General features: G+C 49.8%; 9 protein-coding genes across 9 annotated transcripts; 5 read left to right on the top strand and 4 right to left on the bottom strand.

Moving 5' to 3' along the window:
• The first annotated feature begins 135 nt into the window (after window positions 1-135).
• Window positions 136-2,012, top strand: EI90DRAFT_88039 (uncharacterized protein). Its single transcript, XM_039068193.1, has 8 exons — window positions 136-534; window positions 587-677; window positions 738-1,055; window positions 1,106-1,120; window positions 1,180-1,194; window positions 1,249-1,322; window positions 1,394-1,683; window positions 1,757-2,012. The coding sequence occupies exons 1-8, from the start codon at window positions 256-258 to the stop codon at window positions 1,761-1,763; spliced, it is 1,089 nt and encodes a 362-aa protein (XP_038919597.1). The 5' UTR covers window positions 136-255; the 3' UTR covers window positions 1,764-2,012.
• A 2,773-nt stretch (window positions 2,013-4,785) lies between these two features.
• Window positions 4,786-6,304, bottom strand: EI90DRAFT_3044211 (uncharacterized protein). The gene is made up of 4 exons (XM_039059319.1): window positions 5,778-6,304; window positions 5,621-5,719; window positions 5,488-5,563; window positions 4,786-5,432 (listed from the first exon to the last, which is right to left on the bottom strand). Exons 1-4 carry the CDS (start codon window positions 5,838-5,840, stop codon window positions 4,930-4,932), a joined length of 741 nt encoding a protein of 246 aa, XP_038919596.1. The 5' UTR covers window positions 5,841-6,304; the 3' UTR covers window positions 4,786-4,929.
• Window positions 6,305-7,563: 1,259 nt separating this feature from the next.
• Window positions 7,564-8,967, top strand: EI90DRAFT_87802 (uncharacterized protein). Its single transcript, XM_039068191.1, has 7 exons — window positions 7,564-7,797; window positions 7,878-8,002; window positions 8,059-8,131; window positions 8,188-8,281; window positions 8,350-8,724; window positions 8,779-8,869; window positions 8,926-8,967. The coding sequence occupies exons 2-6, from the start codon at window positions 7,881-7,883 to the stop codon at window positions 8,826-8,828; spliced, it is 714 nt and encodes a 237-aa protein (XP_038919595.1). The 5' UTR covers window positions 7,564-7,797; window positions 7,878-7,880; the 3' UTR covers window positions 8,829-8,869; window positions 8,926-8,967.
• Window positions 8,636-9,590, top strand: EI90DRAFT_87913 (uncharacterized protein). Its single transcript, XM_039068192.1, has 4 exons — window positions 8,636-8,724; window positions 8,779-9,011; window positions 9,068-9,496; window positions 9,558-9,590. Exons 2-3 carry the CDS (start codon window positions 8,898-8,900, stop codon window positions 9,437-9,439), a joined length of 486 nt encoding a protein of 161 aa, XP_038919594.1. The 5' UTR covers window positions 8,636-8,724; window positions 8,779-8,897; the 3' UTR covers window positions 9,440-9,496; window positions 9,558-9,590.
• A 3,594-nt stretch (window positions 9,591-13,184) lies between these two features.
• EI90DRAFT_3166339 (uncharacterized protein) lies at window positions 13,185-14,447 on the bottom strand (the record flags this gene model as incomplete). The annotated part of the gene is made up of 3 exons (XM_039066298.1): window positions 13,185-13,668; window positions 13,724-13,940; window positions 13,997-14,447. Coding segments are annotated over 3 exons (1,041 nt in total), but the record flags the coding sequence as incomplete, so codon positions are not given.
• Window positions 14,448-16,961: 2,514 nt separating this feature from the next.
• On the top strand, window positions 16,962-18,331 carry EI90DRAFT_3119240 (uncharacterized protein; the record flags this gene model as incomplete). The annotated part of the gene is made up of 6 exons (XM_039063194.1): window positions 16,962-17,053; window positions 17,121-17,206; window positions 17,274-17,648; window positions 17,703-17,717; window positions 17,798-17,934; window positions 17,990-18,331. The coding sequence occupies 6 exons, from the start codon at window positions 16,962-16,964 to the stop codon at window positions 18,329-18,331; spliced, it is 1,047 nt and encodes a 348-aa protein (XP_038919592.1).
• Window positions 18,332-19,362: 1,031 nt separating this feature from the next.
• EI90DRAFT_3013906 (uncharacterized protein) lies at window positions 19,363-20,165 on the bottom strand (the record flags this gene model as incomplete). Its single annotated transcript, XM_039056715.1, has 4 exons — window positions 19,363-19,639; window positions 19,761-19,773; window positions 19,841-19,922; window positions 19,983-20,165. The coding sequence occupies 4 exons, from the start codon at window positions 20,163-20,165 to the stop codon at window positions 19,363-19,365; spliced, it is 555 nt and encodes a 184-aa protein (XP_038919591.1).
• A 4,060-nt stretch (window positions 20,166-24,225) lies between these two features.
• EI90DRAFT_3119239 (uncharacterized protein) lies at window positions 24,226-25,161 on the bottom strand (the record flags this gene model as incomplete). The annotated part of the gene is made up of 4 exons (XM_039063193.1): window positions 24,226-24,749; window positions 24,806-24,881; window positions 24,936-25,031; window positions 25,084-25,161. The coding sequence occupies 4 exons, from the start codon at window positions 25,159-25,161 to the stop codon at window positions 24,226-24,228; spliced, it is 774 nt and encodes a 257-aa protein (XP_038919590.1).
• A 392-nt stretch (window positions 25,162-25,553) lies between these two features.
• Window positions 25,554-26,253, top strand: EI90DRAFT_3044188 (uncharacterized protein; the record flags this gene model as incomplete). Its single annotated transcript, XM_039059318.1, is given in 6 exon segments — window positions 25,554-25,735; window positions 25,746-25,860; window positions 25,871-25,879; window positions 25,895-25,896; window positions 26,147-26,160; window positions 26,214-26,253. Coding segments are annotated over 5 exon segments (263 nt in total), but the record flags the coding sequence as incomplete, so codon positions are not given.
• Between the last annotated feature and the right edge of the window lie 25 nt (window positions 26,254-26,278).

The raw sequence follows: 26,278 nt of genomic DNA, 5'->3' as shown, positions 1-26,278 counted from the left end.
ATGGTTCTTGTGCATGCGGTACTACATAGGACTTGCTATCAGAAACCCAATATGGGGCGAGCTTTCCGCCTCCTGTAATATTGACACACGCATCGTTTCGACAACTTCCGAATCTTCTGAACATCGCGCGCGTCTTCAGAGAAGCTATTGCGCATGAAGATGTCTTCGTCCCCAGAGCCAACACTTCGTGCAGCAGCCACCATGTGAATGCCTTAAGGCGCGCTCTCAGTTGCGCAACATATTCCGCCGTTCGGAATGGCTGCCCTTAAATACCAAGGGACCAGCGTCCCTTCATCTCCTCCATGCTGCCCGACTCTTTGGCACCACGAAGCCCCCATCCAGGTGCTGGGGGCAGACGGCGTAAACAATACCATAGACATGCCTGTACCCAATGCAAGCGAAGGTGCGAGACGCCCACGACCTATAGTTGGAGAACAAAGTAAGAACCCACGTTCGTACAGCAAACGTGGTTGTGATCGGGACTGGGCCGTTGACGGCGGGAAGTGTTCGGTTTGTGACAGATTGCAAGTCTCTGTGAGTCTCCCAGAATCAAGCCGGGTTTCGAATGTTTACCCCGATCTCCAAGTGCGACTATCCGCTGTCTGAGCCTCCTTCGAACGGCGCTGGCACGCCGTTCCAGTGTAGCTCTAGTGTCAATCTGCTTGTGACACCGTCAGGTGTGGCATCTCATCCTTTCGAGTCGTGATGACTCGATTGATTTCACCCACTCTTTCAAGAGGACGCCGGGATCTTGGACGGTGTTGAATTTGCGGAAAGCCATTTTCCAGGAATTTTCGACCGAGATCGGTTCACGGAGCGCTCAATGCGTCCCATGGAGGCAAAGCGCGATGGTCATGAACATTTCAGTCCTATGTTACATTGGGTCTTCTGCCTCCTTCGCAAGAGCCTAGGACCGTATGAGTTTCGGGAGCTCTTGCAGAAAGCAAAACGGGCTTTTGGAGAAGAGTTCGAGGACCCTAGTCTCGCCACCATCATGGCTACCATCCTCCTATCAGAGATGCTGTCTAAGTTAGAAGAGCCCTACTGGCAGTTTGGTAAGCTCTTTTGGCGTTCTCTTCTTGTTCATTGCTCACGTCTTCGGTAGGGGAGGATTTATTAGGCAAGTCGTTTCAGTAAAAGTGTACCGGCAAGTTTCTTACATCGGGTGACATCATGCAGACAATGCATATGCATGTTAGCACACCATTTTTCATATCGGTATATGGCATCGCTGAGCTTTTTTTTCAGGGTTACATTCATACCACAAGCGCGATCTCCTGAAAAATGTGCCTTCCAATAATATTAGGCAACTTATGGAGAAAGTCCGTGCGCTTGTATGTTTATAAATGGAAATATCCCAATTCGCTCATAACTGATTATGGCCGGACCTTAGGCTAAGGAAGCGGGATTCGGGTTACGTGACCACTGCACCTATGAGGCGGCTCAGCCTCAGCTGCCTCCATCATCGACACATGAATATGCGCGACTTATGATCCCTCAAGCCCCCGCGCAGAGCGTGGATGCTACCAACATGAACGCAACACCAGTGGAACCGCTCGAGGGCTATTTGCTTCCCGGATCCACGCTTGATAACTTTAATAGCCTTACCGCTACTCAGGAGCCTGCGATCGAGCCTTGGAAGCTTAATTTGAGTGACTGGCGATCGTTTGCATTATACAACAGGTAAGCCAATGCGATGGAGTTTCCGGTATCCATTTTCATCCGCTTACAATGTCTTCCCTTGCCCTTGTCCCAGGCCCTAGGCCCTTCATTTGACTAATTGTGATTATTGAGAAGCTAGCCCTGGTTGGTTGTATACATACGTTGGAAACGTGTGTAAGTGGATTGATGTGTTCGGGGCATTGAGTTTTCAATTCAGTGCCAGTACGGCATGGTATATGTTTGCCAAGGGTCAGTGTTGGACAACAAGCCATGATGACGCGCCGGTACGCGTATCATCGGTTATTGATATGATACCTCTTGACCATGTGTTACATGGTTCGCTGTTGCCTACGTTCCACATGTAGCGCTTAGGTGCAATTTCCTTATCACTTTTGTCCGATATCCTTTTATTACATACTTTAGCTACTTATACTGCCGTGCGGGCTATAATGTCAACTAGTTCTGTTCTCCCTCCCGTTCGAGTGTCTCGCTGAGTGCCCCAACCAAAAGTCAGAATGTTAGCTAACCCTGGTGGAACGCTTCAAGGGTGGATGTGAAGCCACTTGAATTTGAAATCCTCGGGTAGGGTGAACTGCACCTCAATTGATTACCCTTCGATGGTTTTCAAATCTGTAAGGGATTGCATTATCAGAGCTACTCCATTGAATGTTTCCCTCCGTGACATTTTCTCCGAACTCACCAAATACATTATGATAGAGGTGATCTTGCTCATTCCCCCATTTCCGGTCACCTTGGACGCCGAGGCTCCGATATATCGAGGTTGGCCACCTGCCTAGTCTCTGGACCCTTGCCACGGGTCTGGCTAGCCGCTCGACGTCGTTGTCTGATCCAAGGTGGCCACGGAAGATTAAGGGCATTGAGGCTGTTGCTCTTTGGTGGAGTTATTGAGACCGGAGTAAACGATGGGGCCGACTCAAGGCCGATTCCGGCCGTGCGGCTCCTTGGGCTTGTTCCCTGACGCTCGACTGATGGTGTATATGTGCTTGTCTGCTGTGACTCTCTCCCTCCTCGTTTCTCGGCAATCTATTCGATAGGCGTACATTCTTACGACTGAAAATGAGCTTGCGAGGTGGGGGCGCATGACACTACATTGGCCGAAAGAAGATCACGAAGGGGAGACGATCGGATATTCCTCGATTTCTATCTAGGTTTGGAACCGTGTGGGGTGTAGGCGCAGCTACTGCTGCGATATATTGGAACTTGGAGACGATTGTATTCGCCACATGCACACCACCACTGAACACAACCTCGTTGATGTGGGAATGAAGTGTGAAAATGGCTAGCTCCAAGGTCATCACTATTTACAGCTGTGGTGCGAAGGGTTATATGCCTGCATTCTTATGGATCGCGTCAGGGATCCACCCCAGCGAAGATTGTTGGAGGAGCGTGCCATGACGGTGCGCTGGTACGCCAATTACTGTTCATATCTTTATGCCACTTCTACCTTGCTTTATCTCCACCCAACGCTGCAGCGTTCCACGTGTAGCAGCGCGCACCATCCGCCCCATGTCATTCGTTAACATCAAACAACAGTAATAGTATTACTTTTATCTAATATTCCATTATTACATTAGCTACTAGTACTAGTAGTACTTATATCACCGCTCGGTTATCTATGAACGAAGCCATTTGGATAAAAACTGCATAGCTATCCCCGTGTGCTGTTTCAGATGATTTCTGGAGAACATCAAACACTCCCCAACCAATAACCTCATGCTCATTGCGCGTTGTTGGAGCATTCATGAAAATACATTTGTGTCATATATTCAATTCGTGATCGTGTACATTGACGTGCTGTCAGCTTATTGTGGTATATTAGCCGGTTTCTGGATTCTGCGTGCAGTTCCGCAAAGCTTAAAAGTTCTCGTTGTTGATGATGCTGCTTCTTGTAACAGGCTTCATGATTATGCAATCCACGTCTGTTACCCTTTGCACTTACATAAGCAGTACCTGACATAATCTGGCAATGACACGATCCGGCAATCGCTAACGATCGCTGCCGTGTCCCTCATACACCTTCCTCTCCTTGCTTTGTCACCATGTGTTGAATCTTGGCCTGCTCCTATGGCTAGAGTGTTCTGAAAACGATCCGCAGGTAAGAACGCGGCGTTACATAGATTTTCCCCTACTAAGCCTGGAAACCTTGCACTCGAATGTTCCGCTCCTCTGTCGCACGGATGCAGCTCGGATCTCAGCTTTTTGTATCGCTGAAAATCGAGGGTCGCACGGCAGCACATCAAGCCCTACATGCGTCGCATTGTTTTCCGCTTTCCGCAAGAGTAGGGAAAGGACGAGGAAATTAACTCAAGCCCCTTCCCCCCTCAGACTTCTCTGTCTATCCCTTGTATCGATTAATTTCCGCCTTTTCTGGAACGATGCAAAACAGAATTGCAAAGCTCCTGTGCGGCCGCACGCACATGCTCAACATCCAACATATAGATAATGCAGTCGACGCTGGCGATCAAAGTTGTCGAGAGCAAGCATCCCAACCATCCCTTGTGTGTGCTCTGCAACAGAATATCGAGATATTTCCTGGAATTCGTTTTCTTCCCGGGCGTCTTCGATGAACAACATACAAACCCACTCTTATGTTGGACCTAAAACAAATGGAACCGATAAAACGGACGTATTTATGTTCTGGCATAGTTTCATTGGCTGTTGGATGTCGTTGATTCAGTTTGCCACCGTCAAGAACAATGATGCGTCGCATCCGCAGAACAGGGGGTACAGGTTGGCTCCGGTCCCAGTTAGGATCAGATGCACGTACATACACATAATGAGCCGAGGAGATAGACAATGAACTTGGTTTGGGTCGTAGTCAGAAAGAATGGCCTGTGGGAGAGCGCCCCTGAAATGGTGAAATGGTGGAAAGAATGCGCTTGATAGCTTGACAAACGAACTGGATGGTCAAGAAAGGGACTGAGAGTTCATGATGGGAAGAGATACCATGGGTTGGTGAGACATCGACAAAGAGATTTGTGTGGTGAAAAATCCTGGTGCGGAAAACTTATGTTTGCCATTCTTATCGCCTATGTCGGTAACTGCTTCACCCCAGCAACGACGAAATGATTACGTGCAGTCAGGCGAAAAGGGGTATGTAGTCAGAAAGAATAAATTGAGATAACAGTTCGTGCCAACTACCATACAACATTACGAGAAAGTCAGGACAGAATGATTCTCTAATGGTGTAGCGGCCAAACGAGTTGCGCCACATCGTCTTAGGCGTCCAACGACATTGTAACGCATTCACCTGTGGACAAGCTCGTATCCGCAGTACCATAGGAATGGTCTCAGGCTCTCGATGATTAGATGAACGTCCTGCTGGGGTGATGGCGGAGGGTGTGAATCAAGAAATACAGGTGTCGACGAATTCGCTTGATGGCCATCTCCTTCCGAACCGTCGACGCTTCGGCCGGCGATCCTTGACGGACCCAAGGGCCCATGATACACAATACGATCCGGTGCGTCATCCAACAATGCTGCAGAATTATCCATAAAACATTCAAATAGCGGATCAAAATCCGGGATGGAATTTGAAGAGTACGTCGGAAACAGAGAGGACACGTTGGACTCCATCGCTTCAGGGCTGCTGACAGGGGGAGTTGGGGGGGTCGACGCGTTACCTAGTTCAGCCTGGCATTGAGGTGAGGCTTCCTGGTATCGGAGTGCCTGGGCGGCTCGGGTATTGAACCGGCTTAATGTGGCCTGTTCCAGTAAACGCGAAAAGCTCTCAGTCATGGGCAGTGGATCTATGAGAAAAGCCACTGAGATAAACATGGTGACTTATTGCATTTTGGCCCTTACGGTGAGCGGTGCGAGACGTCGCCGTTGCAATAGCCTGGCGGATCTCTTCGTGAGCAGCCTCACAAGCATAGTGACGCTGTGCGTAATTGTTGAGTTATGTTGGTAGTCCGTAATGCCACCAAGAAATACCCACCCTTAGCCCAACTGGGACAGGCCCTACTCGCTCATGGCATCGCAACCGAAGACGGCTGCAGTCCGTGCAGGCAAAGCTTCCGGGAGGACGTGTGCATCCCTAGTAGCCGATGTCTAGTAAGGTTCTGCAAGGAAATCTGTTGAAAGTTAGATGGTACCTTTCCCCTGAGGCGACATACGAGACATCCTGCGGAGCGACGTCTTGGTATTGTGGTAGGCATGAACAGCGTTTAGGGAAGAGATGGAAGGAATTCTGAACCAGCAGAAAAAGATTATACCTTCCCTCACACCCACGATTGAGCCGTTAAATAGAGCAAAAAACAACAGTTGTAGCAGTGGCGTCGGAAATTGCAGGGCGCCCAACTTCCGCGACATCGCGTTCGTCGCGTGTGTCCAACGAATGAGGCCTTTCCATAGCAACCCACCGCCACTTGCTTGTAACATTTCCACAGCTAAGCAGGCCCTCTTCAGCATGGGTATTGCTCGACGGGGTGGTGGGGGAAACGAGGATATTCCGATAAGGGGGAAGTGGTTCGCTGCTGCTGGGAAAAAGGAAAGGGGGGTACTGTACATATTGAGAAATTTAATTGAACAATCCCTTTCCCAAGCCATCTGGAATGTCTAGACCTGGGATGAATACCTATCTCACGCACGTCCCATACCTTAGTTCATTTGAAGAGGAACAGGGGTGAATGCTAAATGAGAGGGGTTCTAGGGTAAAAGGCATATATTGGAGGACCGCGTGGTGTATGGGAGATGAGGTTTCAGCAATGACGCCAAACGATTCGATTGGAGTCAGGCGCGAGGGGACGGCTGCAGCTGGCAATTGTCGCATCGACAGGGAAGAGGTCAACTCGTTCAGACTGAAACATTTCCTTCCTGAGTACAGTGCTTCTCGGATAGGATGTTCACGTCGTAACCAAGACACAAATGAGTTGAGGAACTCAAACTCATCTGGTTCTTGCGAACGTCTGGTTAGCCATTGGGTCCGGAAGAGGCCGGTAGCTAATAACAAATTGGGATGTATGGGATGTTACTAAATTTGGAAGCACTTAAACTAAGGTACATGCAAAATTTGCACAGAATATCCAGCGACGCGATCGAGTTCTGAACAAATCAGTCCGACGGCCATCAACGGAACCTGAGTTGCCGGTACATGAGGGTTGACTGAGAACAATATCGTTATATTGCATTCCATCAGCTATTTCCTATGTATATCGCCGATCACAGTGTATGAATTGTTTCTACACTTTCGCGCTTTCACGCGCATCCAAGTCGTCCAGTGTTGTTATGACCGTTACGGAGGGTTGTGCCGTAGGCCGGATCCCAGCCTCCACATGTACCGGCGGAATCAACCGATAGCCCTGTCACTTTTTCTCTGCAGCATACCTGCTTCGCAACCCCAATCATCAGTCGTGTTCGTTAGGCTGGCAACGCTGTCGATTCGGGTATATGCTCCACGAACGAATCGGGCTCCTGGATCGTGAGCCCGAAGTGCGGCAACGGGACGTCTGAGGCTCATCGATCCGGGCGGTACTGGTACTCCACCCACTAGTTCTAATGTCGATCTGTCCGTGACACGTCCAGGTGTGGTGTCTCATCCTCCGTGATGGCTTTATCCTCTTTACATCAGTAAGTCAGGAAATGACTATCATGGCCGAGAACCCGGTCCCCAGCCACACCCTAGCAGTTTGAAAAGTGTGCTTCCTCGTCTAGCGTTTTCTCTCACGTCATCTCTGCTAACTGCACTAGACAATGCGTATAGATGTTAGCATTCCTTTTTCTGTATCGGTATATCGCATCACTGACCACTTTCCAGGCGGAAATGATGAGCGCAACCTTCTAAAGACAAGAAGATTAAGCAACTTTTGGAGAAAGTGCTCGTATGTTTCTAAGATGGAAATGTTCTCAATTCGTTCGTAACTAATCAAAACTAGACCTCATGTAGCTGCCGGATTAAGCACCTATACTATATCGCACAACTCATAACAAGCTGGAAAGCATCGTGTCGGCCCGCTAAAACCCCTGCATTCAGATTTCCCCCTCCTTCGCCACGCTGATGCAGCTCAGATATCAGCTTGTATTGTCGGGGGTTTGGGCTCAAAGTCGCGTGGCTGCGTTTGATCCAACACGCGTACAGCGCCAGGCGCTTCCGCAGTGCTTTCCGCCTTCCGCAAGGGGATAAAATACCCATTTTTCGCCCGGCCCCCACAGATCACTCTTCCTATCCCCTCGTGTCAATGAACTCCTATCCGTCTGGAATGCTGCAGGACAGACATCCAGGATCGCAAGCTCCCCCGGGACTGCTGGCAGAAGACGGGCACCCAGACGCCCAACCTCGGAAACACAACAAGGCATGCCATGGATGCCAAACAAACAACAGGTGATAATGCTGAATTGAGGGAAGATCCCAACTCCTGATGTTGAAACTTGACACAGGAAGCGCCGCTGTGATAGGGATTGGACCAAGAAGGACGCGAGATGTTCACAATGTGTCAAACTCAGGATTCCTGTACGCCAACCAACATCGAGTCAGCCTTCGCGCGCTGACTTAGTTAACTGCTTCAGTGTGAGAAGGGGAACAAGTCCTATAATGCTGCTGTGGACGTTGCTGGAACTCCGTCCAACATTATCAACGACGCATCCCATGAAACACCCCCAGGTACGAAATCCTCTTTTCGTTGTTTTTAGCAGTCAATTCCATAACGGTCGAATAATGCATCTCATCAGTTGACGCTGGCAACACAAGTGGTCGTCATGATCAAGGACGAGGCTCTGAACCATCCCCCGTCTGTGCTCTGCCATTAAATACCGACATATCCCTTGGCATTTGGTTTGCGGAATACCACTTCCCAGGCATCTTCGACGAACAACGATTCATGCAACGCTTAATGCTCTCAAGGGACGTGAACCCCGACGAGTACTTTAGTTTGATGTTGCATCGGGTCTTCCTTCTTAGCGCTAGCAAAAGAGCAGCAGAGTCTAGGAAGCTCCTGAGCGAAGCTTTGCGGGCCTTTTCCGAAGAATTCGAGGAGCCTAGTATAGCCACCATCATGGCTGCCACTCTCCTTTCATCGTTGCTATCCAAGGCGAAACCACAACTGGGTAAGTCTGTCCTCTATTTTGATATTCATTGGTTGTTACTCACCCCTTCAACAGCCGGGGACTTGCTAAGTAAGTTGCTTCGGGAGTGTACTTATGATTTCTGACAATTGCTGAATGTCAATTACGCTAGACAACGTCTTTGCTTGTCAGGACCCCTCTTCAATTTCATATTCATGTGCTACACCACTGACTATATCATAGGGCTTGACTCGTACACGCAGCGTAACCTCCTCCAGAATGTATCCCTAAACAAGATTAGCAAGCTTTTAGAAAAGGTTCATGCTATTGTATGTTTTCAGACCGCAATGTTTTAATTTGTTCGTCGCTAAAAACCTGGCTTTAGGCGGAGGAAGAAGGGTTTAGGTTGCGCGCGCACCGCGATTACGGTGACGACCAGCTCTCGCTGACTACGTCGCAAGCGCGTGGGCAAGGGGCAGAATCGATCATTACCCACACGCCCACGCAAAGGGGTGCCAACATCAACGTTCCGTCGGAACAATTCGCCTCGTCTTTGCCTCCGAGACAGACCCCATCACAACCATCTTTGGGATACACCACTGCAGCTACATATCCATTCCCCTTGCCCAATATGCTCCCTCCAGGTGTCATCGATGGCGCTTTATGCCTCGGCACAGTGCATCAACCGACGGCATGCGCTGCCGGTTTGATACCTATCCTAGCGCTTCAGGCCCTAATAATCCTCTCATGCCTGTAACGGACCTACCACTACAGACAATGGATATGGGTGATGAGTCTTTGCCTGACGACCAAGGTGCACCAATTGTAATGAATTTTTCCGGTACTTGTCTGCTTACGATCTCTCCGAATAGCAGAGTTTTTATGGTGATGGTGGGAGCAGAGATGAGGCGGGCCACGGGTGGGATGCTTCCGTTATGGGTCGGTGAAATGGAGGATCACAGTCGTTAAGAAGCATACGATACACTTCCTTTTCGTATTTATCGTGCGGGTTCACAACCATCTGCTGCAGGACAGGCCCAGATGTATCTACTGTGTCTCGATTTTACACTGTGTGTATGTGAGATTTCTCGATATTTTACTAGCTGCGGTTGGCACTGCAGGTCTTTTTGCCAAGTTGGTTTCCCACTCATGTATTTTCCAAGTTGGTCACGGCTTTCTCCCCTCATTAACTCATAGCCTCGCTCCATGACCCTACAGGGGCGTGGAGAAATAATACATAGATCAACGCCCGCCAGCTAAGGCTGATGCTCGCACGGATCCGCAACCCCAACATGAACCACAACCTACCCTCCGACGGCGCGGGAGTGAATGCATCCGCCCTTGAGAATAAGAAGAAACGCAAGGCCACCAATCGCGGTTCTTCTCAGTCGCAAACAACAGGAATGCACGATTGGATGCCGTCCTCGAACACCCGGCTGACGCTTATGTAAGCGTTCATGCTTTCATTTCGCGCGTTTTGCCGAATAAACACATAAACTCGGATATCCCCTTGATCCGGATCTTTTGTTGTTTCTTGCTTGTTTTTCGTTATTCCGAAGATCCCTACCCTTGGCACTCGTGGGATCCGGGGTGATTGTGGAGGAACAAGGGCATTGAGGCTAGTGCTCTTTTCTGGAGGCGTCACCAACTTGGTCGGAGTACAAATGACATGTTAGAATTCTTGGTATCATGGTGTACGCTATGACCAACTCGCCCTTGGTTAATTAAATGTAGTAATACGATCGATAGGGAGGGGTTGTTAATGAAACACCATTATTCCCTAATGTATAACAAGGGGAACCGCATACTCAGGCAATGAGCTAACTGCGCTGCACCAAAGAAGTAAGATTGTTGAGAGCAACATAAGACTTTTTCGACCGATCCAAGCGTATAGATCTGATCACGCATTCGTACAGTGTTCTTGAATAGGATAGACTCGCCCTAATATTCCCCGATCCGGCCTGCACGCGCGGACAAAATTGTTTGATGCTGTGGTTCCCGCCAGCAAAGGCGAGATCCCCCATATCGATCGTTCCAGGCTGCTCTAGGATGGATAAAGCGTTGTCTCATTTCACATTCGATCCACGTCTTGAAAATAATTTGATGCAAAGTCCTGAGGGAAAGTGAGTGGATTGCATGAAGAAATTGGGGACACGTGGTTTCCCCGTCATTTCCATTGTCAGACAGCACGCATAAAATTTCCCATCGACATTTCCGCTGAAGGATAAACAGGCATCGACTTTCCATCGCGGAAAGGGCTGCGGAAATTTTTGGCTTATGTAAACGCAGTGCATCCTCACGGCCCCCACACTGCCCACATAGAACCAGGCTACAATTGTTATGAGGGTTCCCTTCAAACCGGATGGCCGAGCTTGCATTTGGATCCGATGAAGTCCCACAGGGTGACGATTTCTCACGGGGTGACGATGCGCAAACTCCACGACGGACAAAAAAAAACGGACCCCCACTGTAAACAAACGCCTCGCAAGCTCGGCCAATAATAGAGTAGACTTGGGCCCACCAAGAGCTAGAAAGGTTCTTGACTTCAAACGAGAATCGATTGCACCATGACAACCTGTCTATGTTTGGACAAATTTAGGTTATCAGCTGCTTTCGGCCCGGAGACGTTGTCGATTCGGGTGCATTTTACACGAACACATCATGAGCCTGACTAATCAGATGGCACCCACCTCCTTGCACTCATGACGGCGCCGAAAATTGGGCCAGGGAGCACTCATCACAAAACCAGCCATGTCCGACTGGATGCTGAGGTCTAACACGGGTTGAATTTGAATTCGTTGCGACGGGTGGCTAGATGACTGTGCAGCGACAATCAGCAACGATCCATGGTTCCTGTGCATGTGGTACTAACGTAGAACTTGCTATCGGAAGCCCAATATGGGGCGAGCTTTCCGTCTCATCTTGACACATGCGTTATTTCGACAGCTTCCGAATCTTGTCCACACTGAGCATCGCGCGCGTCTTCAGAGAAGCTACAGCGTATGTTAGCCGGCTTCTGAGTTCTGCGTGCAGTTCCGCAAAGCTTAGAAGTTCTCGTTGTTGATGATGCTGACAGGCTTCATTATTATGTAATCCAGGTCTGTTACCCTCCGCACTTACATAAGCATGTACCTGACATAATCCGGCAATGACAGCTTATTGCGGCAATCACGATCGATCGATGTGGTTCCCTCACACATCTTCCTCTCCTCGCTTTGTCACCATGTGTCGAATCTTGGCCAGACCTTCTGCTCTTATGACTAGAGTGTTCTGAAAACGATCTGCAGGTAAGAACGCGGCGCCACATAGATTTCCCCCTACTAAGCCTGGAAACCTTGCACTCGAATGTCCCGCTCCGCGGATGCAGCTCGGACCTCAGTTTATCGTATCGCTGGAAATCGGACCGAGGGTCGCACCGCAGCACATCAAGCCCTACATGCGTAAGGCGCCGCGTTTTCCGCTTTCCGCAAGAGTAGGGAAAGGACGAGGAAATTAACTCAAGCCTTCCCCCTCAGACTTCTCTGCCTATCCCTTGCCTCGATTAGTTTATGCCTTTTCTGGAACGGGTGCAAAACATAATTGCAATGCTCCTGTGCGGCGGCACGCACATGCGCAACATCTAACATATAAATAATGCAGTCGATCAAAGTTGTCGATGGAAAGCATCCCAACCATCCCCCGTGTGTACTCTGCAACAGGACATCGAGATATTTCCTGGAATTCGTTTTGAGAAAACTTCTTCCCGGGCATCTTCAATGAACAACATACAAACCCATCTGATGTTGGACCTAAAACAAATGGAACCGATAAAACGAGCGCACTTATGTCCTGGGATAGTTTCCTGAAACATTAGCTGTTGGATGTCGTTGATTCAGTCTGGCACCGTCAAGTACAATGACGCGTCGCATCCGCAGAACATGGGATACAAGTTGGCTCCGGTCCCAGTAGGATCAGGTGCACGCACATGCACATAATGAGTTGAGGAGATATACAATGAACTTGGATTGGGTCATGTCAGAAAGAATGACTTGTGGGAGAGCGCCCCTAAAAAGAAGAGAAATGAATGCGCTTGATAGCTTGACGAGCGAACTGGATGGTCAAGAAAGGGCCTGAGGGTTCATATGATGGGAAGACATCGACAAAGATATTTGTGTGGCGAAAAGTCCTGGTGCGGATTGCCATTCTTATCGCCCATGCCGGTGACTGCTTCATCCTAGCAACGACGATGATGACGAAATAATTGCGTGCAGTTGATTCAGTCGGGCGAAAAGGGATATGTGGTTAGAAAGAATAAAATGGGATAACAGTTCACTACCATACAACATTACGAGAAAGTCAGGACAGAATGATTCTCTTTTTTTTCGGTGGAACCCCAGTAGCTTTCGCGATACATAATCTGTATTTGGTGTTTGTGTAGGGAGGTGGGATCCCATGGACTAACAGTGTAGCGGCCCAACGAGTTGCGCCGCATCGTCTTCCAGCATCCCAGGCGTGCAACGACATCGTAACACATTCACCTGTGAACAAGCTCGTATCCGCAGTACCATAGGAATGGTCTCAAGCTCTCGATGATTAGATGAACGTCCTGCTGAGGTGATGGCGGAGGGTGTGAATCAAGAAATACAGGTGTCGACGAATTTGCTTGATAGCCATCTCCTTCCGGATTGTCGATGCTTCGGCCGGTGATCCTTGACGGACCCGAGGGCCGCGTCATCCAAAGAAGCTGCAGGATTTTCCATATAATATTCAAGTAGCGGATCAAACTCCGGAATGGAATTTGAAGGGTACGTCGGAAACAGAGAGGACACGTTGGACACCATCGCTTCAGAGCTGCCGACAGGGGAAGTTGGGGGGATCGACGCGTCACCTAGTCCAATCTGGCGTTGAGGTGAGGCTTCGTGGTATCGAAGTGCCTGGGCGGCTCGGGTATTGAACCGGCTCAACGTGGCTTGTTCCAGTAAACGCGAAAAGGTCTCAGTCATGGGTCTGTGAGAAAAGCCAGTGAGACAAACATGGAGAGTTATTGAATTTTGGTCCTCACGGTGAGTGGTGCGGGACGTCGCCGTTATAATAGCCTGCATGGCGGATCTCTTTGTGAGCAGCCTCACAAGCATAGTGACGCCGTGCGTAATTTGTTGAGTTATGTTGGTAGACCGTGATGCCACCAACCCTTAGCCCAATTTGGACAGGCCCTACTTGCTCATGGCATGACGGTTTCAGTCCCTGCAGGCAAAGCTTCCGGGAGGACGTGTGCATATCTAGTAACCGATGTCTAGTGTAAGGTTCTGCGAATTTATTGAAAGTTAGACGGCACCTTGCTCCTGAGGCGGCATACGAGGCATCCTGCGGAGCGCCATCTTTGAGTACCGACGGTGGTGACTGCGCGGGTTGGTATTGTGGTAGGCATGAACAGCGTTTAAGGGAGAGGCGGAAGGGATTTCGAGCCAGCAGAAAAAAATTATACCTTCCCTCACACTCAACGATTTGAGCTGTGAAATAGAGCAAAAACAACAGTTGTAGCAGTGGCGTCGGAAATTGCAGGGCGGCCAACTTTCGCAACTTTGCGTTCGTCGCATGTATCTCAGTCCAACAAATGAGGCCTTTCCACAGCAACCCACCGTGACATTTCCACGGCTTAGCAAGCCGGCCCTCTTCAACATGGGTATTGCTTCATCAGCAAGTTGTCCACGTTCAGTTTGGCCACTCCTGCTGGATATGTCCGCGAGAAGTGGCCAAACAACTGTGGGAATTGTGAAACCATTGAGTTCAACCCTGAAATTGAATTGGAGGGGTACGATAAGGAAAGGGGCTGAGTATTGAGAAATTTACAGCGGCCGTGGAAAGAATCTGCGCCTCAGATTTGGATGGCCCCCGGATCTTCCGCTTGTCCAAAAATAGTCGGACATCAGGGTCAATACATTCGGCATTTAGCACTCATAGCGACCGGACCTGGCGCGGGGTCTTCAGGTTCGCAGGTGTTAGACCGATTTCACAGCTCAGAGACTAGAATGTCGGGTTTCGTATCAATTTGGTTATCCAGGAACTACAGTGGGGTGTTTGGATAATGACACGATATATGAATTGTACATTGATAGCATGAATACTGAGAGAGCATCGTCGGCCACGCGTCTCAGCAAGGTGGTCACGGTGATGCCTTTCTGGATTACGGAGAACCTCCCGGATGGTAACAGTAATGTTACCCAGGTGTCTGTACGCGTGACGATCAGCTAATTGAACAATTTCTTTCCCCCGCCACCATTGGAATGTCTAGGCCTACCCCAAGAGGCTGAGAGTGCGCTGATCGGGGTGGGCGATCGCGCATGTCCTACACCCTATTTCATTTGAAGGGGACGGGTGAATGCTGAAGGAGATGGGTTCTTCGAGCTGCGAAACAGCCGTCGACCCTCAATGCAACGTTTAGCTTTGTATAACCAATAGAACCGGCACGAGAAGAAAAAAGCAAATCCTCATTGAAGGGCCTGCCGCGTGGTGTGTAAAAATGAAGTTTTAGCAATTATTCCAGACGATTCGGAGGATCCGACCAGGAAGAGTTTGGGTCTCATCTACATGATCTAGCCATACGCACACCCGTCCCTTGGAGTCAGGTGAGAGGGGACGGTTGCAGCTGGCGGCGATATTGTCGCATCCACAGGCAGCATCAAGCTGACAGATCCGATCGGAAAGAGGGCTCTTTCAGATTGAGACATTCCCTTCCTGAGCATAGTGGCTTCTCGATGACGATAACAAGTGTAATATTGCAATATTACAATATATTGTAATTAAAAATCTGGTCACGAGCGCCTCCGAGCTTCTCGGGGTAGAACTTTGAAATTTCCCTCTATATTTTCTCTCACTCTTACCCAGTCGGTCTTTTCCGAATTTCCGACCAGAGTGCTCGGGCACGGTCCTAGTTACCTACTTATATGAGAGGCTGCTTCAGCCTACTGATCGGGTTACGAGTATTAGGGGGCTCAGCGGCGGAACCTGTGCTAGCCAGGCCCGGGTGCTGGACGTGGACCATATAACAGCTAGGCATGTGTCCAATGCAAGCGAAGGTATGAATATCTCTAGTTCACGGTATGAAAACAACTGTCGGATGTCATTTTGTTAAGTGTCGCTGCGATCGCGACTGGACGGTCGATGGCGGGGTGTGCTCGGGTCGGGAGTTTCTGTGACTCTCTCAGCTAGAATCAACCCAGGTTTACCCTCCGAGCTCCAAGTGCGACAGCGGGTGGCACTGGTACTTCATCCATTAGTTCTAACGCTGATCTGCTCGTGACACATCCAGGTGTGGCGTTTCATCCTCCGTGATGGCTTGATTCCTTACTCGATGACGTTTTTACATCAGTAAGTCAGGGACGAAATGTCCATCATGGCCGAGAGCCCGCTCCCCAACCACCCCTCATTGGATGGTGTTGATCTTGCAGCCAGCTCGTGGCCGAAACTAAACAAGTGTATGGAGAAGAGTTCGGGGAGTCAGCCCCGCTACTGTCACGGAGGCTATCGAAGTCAAGACCCTGCTGGCAGCTTGAAAAATGTGCCTTTTCGTTTGGTGTTTTCTTTGTTTATTTCTCACGTCATCTCGGGGGAGGGGCAGACCTGTTAGGCACGTCGTTTGCATCGGAAAGTTTCTGACAGCCGTTGAATGCTACCGCACTTGACAGTGCACATAGATGTTAGCATTCTTCTTTCTGTAGATCCCATTACTGACCACTTTCCAGGCAGATTTCATATGACGAGCGCAACCTCTGGAGAAAATCTGCGTGCTTGTATGTTTCTAAGATCCAAATGTTCCTAACTAGACCTCATGTAGCCACCGGATTAAGCGCCTATACTATATCACAACTCATAACAAGCTGGAATCATCGTGTCCGGCTAAAATCCTGCATTCAGATATCCCACTCCTTCGTCACGCTAATGCAGCTCAGATATCCGCTTGTACTATCGGAAATTTGGGCTCAAGTCGCGTGGCAATGCATTTAATCCGACACGCGTACGGCGCCAGGTGCTTCCGCAGTGTTTCCACCTTCCGCAAGAGCGATAAATACCCAAGCATTCGCCCGGCCCCACCCTCAGATCGCTCTTCCCATCCCATCGTGCCAATGGACTCTTACTCATTTGGAATGGTGCAGGACAGGCATCCAGAATCGCAAGCTCCCTTGGCACTGACAGAAGATGGGCACGCAGGCGCCCAACGTCGGAAAAACAACAAGTCGTGCCACGAATGCCAAACAAATAACAGGTGATAATGCTGAACTGAGGGAAGACCCTAACTCCTGATGTTGAAACTTGACACAGGAAACGCCGCTGTGACAGGGATTGGAACAAGAAGGACGCGAAATGTTCACAATGTGTCAGGTCCGGGATTCCTGTACGCTGGCCAAAATCGAGTCAGCCTTCACGCACTAACTTATTTAACTGCCTCAGTGTGAGAGAAGGGGGAACAAGCCTTATAAAGCTGCTGTGGACGTCGCTGGGATTCCGCCCAACATTATCAACTACGCTTCCCACGAAACACCCCCAGGTACGAAATCTCTTTTCGTCGTTTGCAGCGGTTAATTCCATAACGGTCGCATAATGCATCACATTAGTCGGGGCCGGCAACCAACGTGGTCACTATGATCAAGGACAAGGCTCTGAACCATCCTCCGTGCATGCTTTGCCATTGAGCACCGGCATGTCCTGTGGCATCCACCTTGCGAAAGGCTACTTCCCAGGCATCTTCGATGAACAACAATTCATGCGACGCTCGATGTTCTCGAGGGACCTGAACTCCGACGAGTACTTTAGTTTGATGTTGTATCGGGTCTTCCGTTTTAGCGCTAGCAAAAGCGCAGCAGAGTCTGGCAAGCTCCAGCGCGAAGCTATGCGGGCCTATTCCGAAGAGCTCGAGGAGCCTAGTATAGCCACCATCATGGCTACCCTCCTCCTTTCATCGTTGCTATCGAAGCCGAAACCACAACTGGGTAAGTTTGTCTTCTAGTTTGATATTCATTGGTTGTTACTCACCCCTTCAACAGCCGAAGACCTGCTGAGTAAGTCGCCTCGGGAGTGTATTTATAATTCTAACAATTGCTGAACGCCAATCACGCCAGACAGCGCCTTTGCATGTCAGGATCCCTCTTCAATTTCATATCCATGTGTTACACCGCTGACTATATCGTAGGGCTTGACTCACACAGGGAGCGTAACCTCCTTCAGAATGTATCGCTAAACAAGATTAGCAAGCTTTTGGAGAAAGTTCATGCTATTGTATGTTTTCAGGAGGCAATGTTTAATTTGTTCGTGACTAAAAACCTGGCTTCAGGCGGAGGAGGTAGGGTTTAGGTTGCGCGGGCACTGCGATCACGGTGACGACCAGCTCTCGCTGACTACGTCGCAAGCGCGTGGGAAAGGGGAAGAATCGGTCATTACCCACACGCCCCCGCAGAGGGGTGCTAACATCAACATTGTGCCATCGGAGCAATTTGCCGATTTGCCTAGGATCACCGGCCGAAGCATCGACGACAGTCCGGAAGGAGATGGCCATCAAGCAAATTCGTCGACACCTGTACTTCTTGGTTCACACCCTCCGCAGGACGTTCATCTAATCATCGAGACCTTGAGACCATTCCTACGGCACTACGGATACGAGCTCGTTCACGGGTAAATGTGTTACAATGTCGTTGGACGCCTGGGACGCTGGAAGACGATGCGGCGCAACTCGTTCGGCTGCTACACCATTAGAGAATCATTCCGTCCTACTTTCTCGTAATGTTGTACGGTAGTTGGCACGAACTGTTATTCTTTCTAACTACACACCCCCTATCAAGCGCATTCTCTCCACCGTTTCTAGGGGCGCTCTCCCACAGGTCATTCTTTCTGACCATGACCCAACGCAAGTTCATTGTCTCGCCTAAAGCTGATGCTCACAGAGATCTTGCACGGATCCGCAACCCCAACATGAACCACTCCGAGCAACGCAGGCATGAATGCATCGGCTATTGAGAATGAGAAGAAACACAAGGCCACTCGTTGGCCGATAGTGGCTCTTCTCAGTCGCAAACAACAGGAATGCACGATTTGGATGCCGTCCGGCTGAGCTTATGTAAAAAGCCTTCATTCTTTCGTCTCGCGCGTTTTGCCGAATAAACATCACAGGTTTTTTGTTATTCCGAAGATCCCTCCCCTTGGCATGCACGGGCGTGCACAGGACCCAGGTAAACAAGGGCATTGAGACTACTGCTCTTTCTGGAGGCGCTATCAACTTGGTCGGAGTACAAATGACAAATGAACCGGACCAAGACCAAACTCGTCATTCAAGGCTTATTCTGTGGAGCACTTGAGCTTGAACATCTTGTTCCCTGCTACCCAACGAATGCTGCGATATTGTCCTAGCTTGGGCCAGGCTCCTTCTCATTCCTTGGCTCGAACCGAAACACGGGTTTATGATTACGGTGTGGGCGCATGGAGGTTAAGCAAGGAATTGGTCGTTGCTTACTCTCTAACCAGTTTTTTTTCGCGTGGGCGCTGTGCATTGGTGTAGGCGCAACTACTACTGTGATCTGTTGAACCTTTTAGAGACAAATTACAACATTCATCACACCAACGTACACGCCTCATTCACGTGGGAAATGCCTTCCACATTAGTCTGCGCTGAAATGAATAGCTCTGATACAGCCACCATTTGCACTCCAGCCTCTATGTGACCTCTGGCTCCAATTCCTGCTGTTCGCCCCCGATCAAGGAGGGTGCGAGTTGATTAGTTGGGAGCGTACTCGGTTCAACAGCCCCAATCAGCAACGTCTCCTGGCTGTTGTCGGCACAGGGGGCCATGGGCCATGCATGGGCGTGGCTGATCGTGGAGGATACGAAGATAAAGTAGCCGATATCGCGACTGATGCGATGAGGCTCGAAACATAAGGGGCATATTTTGGTGCCTCTCATATTTTTTTGGTTATTGAAGGCTGCAGGCGGGCTTTTCAGCGCATTATATTGGTAGTGAATGATGACGCGAGAGAAGCCTCAAGACAACACAAGGGGGATGACACATGGGAGAATGTGTTTCGTCCGTACTAGGTGAGCGCTGCGAAACGAACCTTATGATTGTTGCTGGGTGGCGACAAGAAAGTTTATTTGACGCGTGAACTAGGGAAACGGTTCTAATTCAGTGAAGTACCTGCCATATAAAGGAGTTCAGGGCCATATTTTACAAGACGTTGGGCGTGCACATGGATAAATTTATTGGAAGCATTTAAATACTACCAACAGACCGAGTGTGAAATGAGGCAATACTCTATCAATCCCGAAGGGAAGTTCACCTTCACGGAACCACAGAATCCATCGTGATCCATAAAACGAGTTTTGTCGTGGCCACAGCATGCCAATTCGACCACCAGGGCCTGACCGGGTAATTTCCCGCCCTCTAGGGGCAAGTCACTCTCAGTCAGGGTGAGTTTTATCTCGGGATCATCCTCAACTTCGTCTGAAGAAGGCAGGGTCATGCAGGTGAAGATCAGCATGTACATATAACGTGTTTGTAACTCACCTAAGTATTTACAGCCGTTCTCAAAAAAAAAAAACTACTACTGATTTCGATTCATCAGGACAATAAAGTTGGCGAGTTGTGAGGATATCTCCCTATTTAGCTCAGCGGGGGGGCGCTTACACCCAAATCTCTTCCGCTAAAATCGGAACCGGCACTTTTCTTTATTTTGAAAACGGCCGTATATAAGGCTGAGGCCACCCAGCCAACCCAATTAACCCACCCCAGCTACCTCACCTGTTGCCGGATTCATCCTGGTTCCGAGAAGGACATCCTATTCGATCGGGAAACACTGTACGACGCTGGTGCCTATGCCTCAGTTCCAAGGCGTGCTAAATCGATCCCACTCCCGTATCGTTCGTCCTTCCTGAATTGGCCCTATCGACATCATACTCTTTAACGGGGTCCTGTCTGTACCTAATGAACAAGATGAGATTGGCCTCGGTTGGAACTAGATGGCTCTCACGGAGCTACGCTGGCGGTCCGGAGGATATGATGTCAGAGTTACGTCTGAAGATTTTGGTATGGAGTTCGCGTTTCGATGGTAGACTTTCAGTAGATGGGATTCGGGGCTTGCAGTGGTCCAGAGGCGCTTGGAAGGTTCATGGTGGGAGGGGACATGAAGATCAAAAGATCAGCTGTGTTAGAGAGTTCAGTGGTGTCTACCATATGAAGGGTTTGCTATACATCGCGCGCATGCCCTACATTTTTTATATTGATTTTTGTTGGTCGAATCCCAATGGCTTCCACGGTGTGGGGGTACAGGTGCACTGAGGTGTTGGAATACGAGTCACATGATGAAACTGAACCGGAATATCCGGGAATATTCTAGGGGTTACTAGGTGCCTGCGTAAGCGCTGGGCATAGAAGAGCCTGGAATATTGTTGAGAAGTATAAATATGGGCGCTGGAGCGCCGTGTGTATTTTAGATATATTTCTTTCTATATTACATCTTGGTTGTGTCAGGAACGTGCCAGAAGCGTATCCGGGTGACCTGCGAGGCGCGCGAGGTCGTCCGGGCTCGTAAGGTCGGAGGGGTGGGACTTTAGCTTCAGCGACTCGGGTGGATGTCAGGGCACACCCGCCTGACCCGGCCCCACCCGGCCCCACTTCACCTGGTACCCCGCCACCCAGTCTTCCCCTACCTCCTTCCCCCTTCTTCTTTCTTTCTTCCTCCATCCCACTCTCTCTTTACCTATCTCACCTTCTCTTTATTTTCTCTTTATTCTACACGGACAACCTTTCCTTGTATCGATGTACCATTGACCCACCTGCAGCGCGCTCACGACACGCCCAGCCCGGGCGCCTCGGGCGACCCCCGCTATGTCCAGCTCGCGCGCCCACAGCGGACGCCCTCAGGATCCCCCACGGGGACACCCGGGTGACTACGGCTGTATGCGAGGATGACGTGGCACCCGTCATGTGACCTAAGCCGCATGTATATAAACATACCTGAAGTGGGAACCGAAGAAGTAGCCTTCTTCTCACCCTTTTCCACTTCAGGTAAGTAACATAGTATCCCCTTTTAATAATAATAACACCCTTTTCCACTTCAGTCTAAGTGGCCAGGGACTGCCTCCTGAGCCGGGCCCGCCAGTACGCACGCCCGCTCCACACCCCGCGAGGCTTCTAGTGTCGGGCGTCTCACCCGGGCCTCCTCTACCCCGGACGCGTCCCTGACAGTGGAGCGCTGCGCTTCGTTCTTACGTTGGTGTCCCAATTTCAGACAGAAGCCTTACGATGAGGATAAGAGTTCAGAGGGGGAATCCAAGTCGATATACAAACTGAGGTACATCCGGTGTAACCTACACGCGTTATAAACACAAGTAACTAAATGAGACCAGCCCGGAAGGAGTGGCGGATCAAGCACGATATTAATGAATGAAGAAAGAAACAAATAGTTAATATCGGCAAACTTGGTCAACAAAAGGAAAGCAAGAAACAAAAGGAAGAACAATAGTCCGCAAGCGGACAAAAGAGAAAGAACCATCTGGCCGTCTAGCAAGCCGTCCGGCTGGCGAGTGGACAACAATGAAGCGGGCAACCTAGGTTGGAGGGTACGCGCGCGAGGGAGGAAGTGCGGATGAGGGTGACGGGTGGACGGATGGGTGGACGGATGATGATGATAGCGGGAGGGACGGACCAAGTGGCACTAGGGCGCATAGGGGGAGGTGACGGATATGTCGGGTCGTGACAGGTTGCGAGTGAACCGCTGAAGCGGGTTGCCATATTTGGAACACCACGTTTACAACATGAGGTTTGGCGTTTCCTACTTTCTTACAGCTCGAGTAGGTGATTGCTTCAGCTTCACGAAGATGACTGACGGTTTCAATTCACGATGCGTGCGGTGCTTGGAACGAAAATATGTATACAGTTGGTTAGGAGGTGTCGGACGTGCTTGTTTCAGCAAAATTAATCTCAGTTTAATCCCATTTCACGTGACTAATCAGGTGGATCCGCGCGCGCCTCAGAGGAGGCTGTCTTGTTCTGCACTGTCGCAGTGCGGATGGAACAAGACGGACGAAACCCTCCTCCGGGCCCAAACTTGGTCTCAGACCAGCTGCAGGAAGAGACAAGTTGCATCCGGGAGTGAGATAAATAGCGCACCTTATCCACTCCCCACCTGCCTGCGCAATCGTACTACAACGTCTAACTGGTAAGTTAACGGTAGTGCGATGAGGCTTCTAACCGTGTGTGCTGGCCCCGCTCCTCAGGCCTGCACACGGTTATCCCTGCTCTCGCTATCCACTAAACGCGCACTTACTCTTACTTTCATAGTTCTTAACTGAATCTCCGCGCTTCCCACCTCCTTTCCCATCGCCTCCGTTGCGTTACATCATTTTTTCACTTGCTACCCTCTCCTGCATTTACTATTAATGTATTTAATTGACGTACGGCTCGCATCGCTGGCGCACAATCATATGGCGCACAATCATACGCATTGCAGGTCCATATGGACCGTGTCCACTAACTCATGGACCGCTCACGGAACCGAACTGATTAGGTGGGGTATAAGCTTAGACTCCTTCCCAGTCGCTCACATGATTTCTCCGAGGTTTAGCCGCAACTTACGTTGCCCTCCGAAATCTGTCGTACAACTTGCAACACGTGATGTTCCCACGCTAAGTTGTAATGAGTTGTACATAGGTTACGGAATATAATTTTTAGTATTTACGCATGCAGTCATTGCACCCAACCCAACCCGTGGAGACTAAGGGAGCACATCCAAGGTTGTGAAGTCAATATCCGGGGGTGTGCGAAGTTTACGGTTTATATATTACTTAGTTACCAATCACTTGTTTGTGCCCGGTGGCATAAGTGGTATGGCGTTAGCTGAGGCTATGCAGTCTTTTTAAGTGGCACATGTTCAATTCTCACTTAGGCAAACTTTTTTTGGGCCCTCCCATGGAATAATTGTTTGAAATGGTTGTTTTCTGTACACTAAGGAATGGAGGGTATGAAAAAAAAAAAGTTTCCCAAGTGAGAATTGAACATGTGCCACTTAAAAAGACTGCATAGCCTCAGCTAATGCCATACCACTTATGCCACCGGGCACAAACAAGTGATTGGTAACTAAGTAATATATAAACCGTAAACTTCGCACACCCCCGGATATTGACTTCACAACCTTGGATGTGCTCCCTTAGTCTCCACGGGTTGGGTTGGGTGCAATGACCGCATGCATAAATACTAAAAATTATATTCCGTAACCTATGTACAACTCATTACAACTTAGCGTGGGAACATCACGTGTTGCAAGTTGTACCAGTCGCTCGACAGATTTCGGAGGGCAACGTAAGTTGCGGCTAAACCTCGGAGAAATCATGTGAGCGACTGGGAAGGAGTCTGGGTATAAGCTAGCTAAGAAACGGTATAGTACGCGCGAACCAGAACGCATATTGCAGACACATCATGAGAAAATCGGCCACCCAGCAGCAGAATAATTCTCTAACGTAGTGGCGGAAGATCAGAACATTTCACGACATCGCATTTCACCCTCCAACGACTCCACCACACGTTCACTTGACACGAACAAGCTCGTATCCGCAGTGCCACAAGAACGGCCTCAAGCTCTCGATGATTACATGAATGTCGGGTTGAATTTGTGACGAGGCAGCGAATGGATCAAGGCACGCAGGTGTCAGTGGACTTAGATGATGAGGGTGTTCTTCCGAATTGTGCATGTTCTGCTCGGTGGTCCCTGACAAACTCGAGTTTCCGGGATACAACACATAATCTGGAGCGCCGTCCAGGAGATTCATGGGATTGAGATGTCCAGGCCCGGGCGTGGAGTCGAAATCTAGGATAGGATTTGAGGTGTAGGCCGGGGATAGAGGGGATAGGGCGAATTCGGGGATGGGCTCAAAGGGTGTCGATTCCATTATTCCCGAGGCGCTGGAAAAGGAGGCTGCAGGAGTCGACGTGCCACTCCGCCGGTAGGGTAGGGTTCCTTGGCATTGGGCTTGAGTGACTAGGGCATTGGCTAAACCCAGCTTTGCCTGTTCTTGTAAATCCGAAAATCTCTTGGTCGCGGCCAAGCGATCTATGAACGATCAAGCCATTGAGATAACTGCAGGCGAGTTACATTTTGACTCTTACCGTGAGTGTTGCGGGAATTCGCATTGTTAATGGCCTCGTAGATCTCCTCGCAGGCAGCTTGATAGGAATAGTGACTCTGCACAATTTTTGAGTAATGTTCGCAGTCTGCGACCCGCTGGTAAAACCCTACCTTCATCTCGGATGGAGTCGGCCCCTGCCCATGGCACTGTATCTGGAAGTAGTGGCAATCGATGCAGACGTGGGTTCCGGGAGGGCGTACGCATATCTAGGGGATGGCTGATCAGACGACGCAAGAAAGGCTGAACGTTCGCTTGTACCTCGCTCCTGAGGTCGCACACTAGGCACCCAGCAGTGGTGCCTCGTGTATCGGGAGTCGCTGCGTAGGCAAATGACATGATAGATGATTGGAATGTTGGGTTGGGGAAGTCCTCAGCGACACATACTTTGGCTCCGACATGAGAAGGCGACCAAGTGTCTTATATGAGAGCCGGTGGAAAGAGAAACTACATGTTGATGTGTTATCTGATGCGCACCCAGCGCTATTGAGATGTCCGCGGCGTGGGTTGGGACAGGATAACGGACGCCCTTGTGATGATCTGCCGTCAATGGCGTCAGACATTGCAGGGGTCTGGAAGCGTGGGCTCGGTCAGCTGTATAAGCGCGAGTTATTGACTGAGAGTGGGGAAGAGGGAATGTGGTTCGTTGTATCTCAATCAACGAGTGTAATTACTCTGCACACAGAATTACTAACCACTCAGAGTTACTACCAATTTTCAGCAAGCGTCGCCACTTGTGCGTGGGCGAAGGCGTAATGGATAGCGTGGCGACGGCCCCGACAGGAAGTCGAAGCCTCTTGATTTGAAGCGAGCCGGTAGATACAAAAAACCCCCCCAAAAAAGGAGGCGATGGGGCAGGTGGAGGGTAACGATGAAGACAAGTGAGAGTAGCAGCAGAGAAGCGCCAACAAAAGAGAAGAAGTGAGGTTACAAAAACAAGGCATGAGCCGAAAAGAGAAAGACACCGTAAACATCCGGGATCCAACTCGCAAAGGGTAACCAAGGCTAACTGCCTTATCCAATGCAAGACCGAATATTCAACGCCAACCAACCACCCTAACCAAAACTAATAAGAGAATTAGTTAGAAATATATGTCAGAGTCATAGAAAAAGAAAATAAACTCCAGCGTGCGCGGACGCAAGAGAGATCAAAGACTGTAGAGCAACAGCGTGCAGCGGACGCAAGAGGTGGTGGCTGAGAAGCCAAAGCGTACCGCGGACGCAGAAGAGAAGGCACGGAGGCCGAAGCGTACAGCGGACGCGTGTAAAGAGAAAGAAAATAAACCTGCGTACCGATCAAGCAGCAGAAATCAGAAATATGGACACAACTAAGAAAAACTGAACATCGCGGATGAACAGTCTAAAGACATAAAGCAAAGAACATTGCGTACAGACGAGGACTTGACCTAGCAAAGGGCACGGCGGATACCCAGAAGAAAACTGAGGCGCTGAGGCC

The sequence above is a fragment of the Cantharellus anzutake genome (genome assembly GCF_015039405.1).
Source record: "Cantharellus anzutake strain C23 chromosome Unknown EI90scaffold_10, whole genome shotgun sequence".
NCBI lineage: Eukaryota > Fungi > Basidiomycota > Agaricomycetes > Cantharellales > Hydnaceae > Cantharellus > Cantharellus anzutake.
The sequence above is the reverse complement of the archived record's forward strand: the minus strand, read 5'-3'. Positions and strand labels throughout refer to the sequence as shown.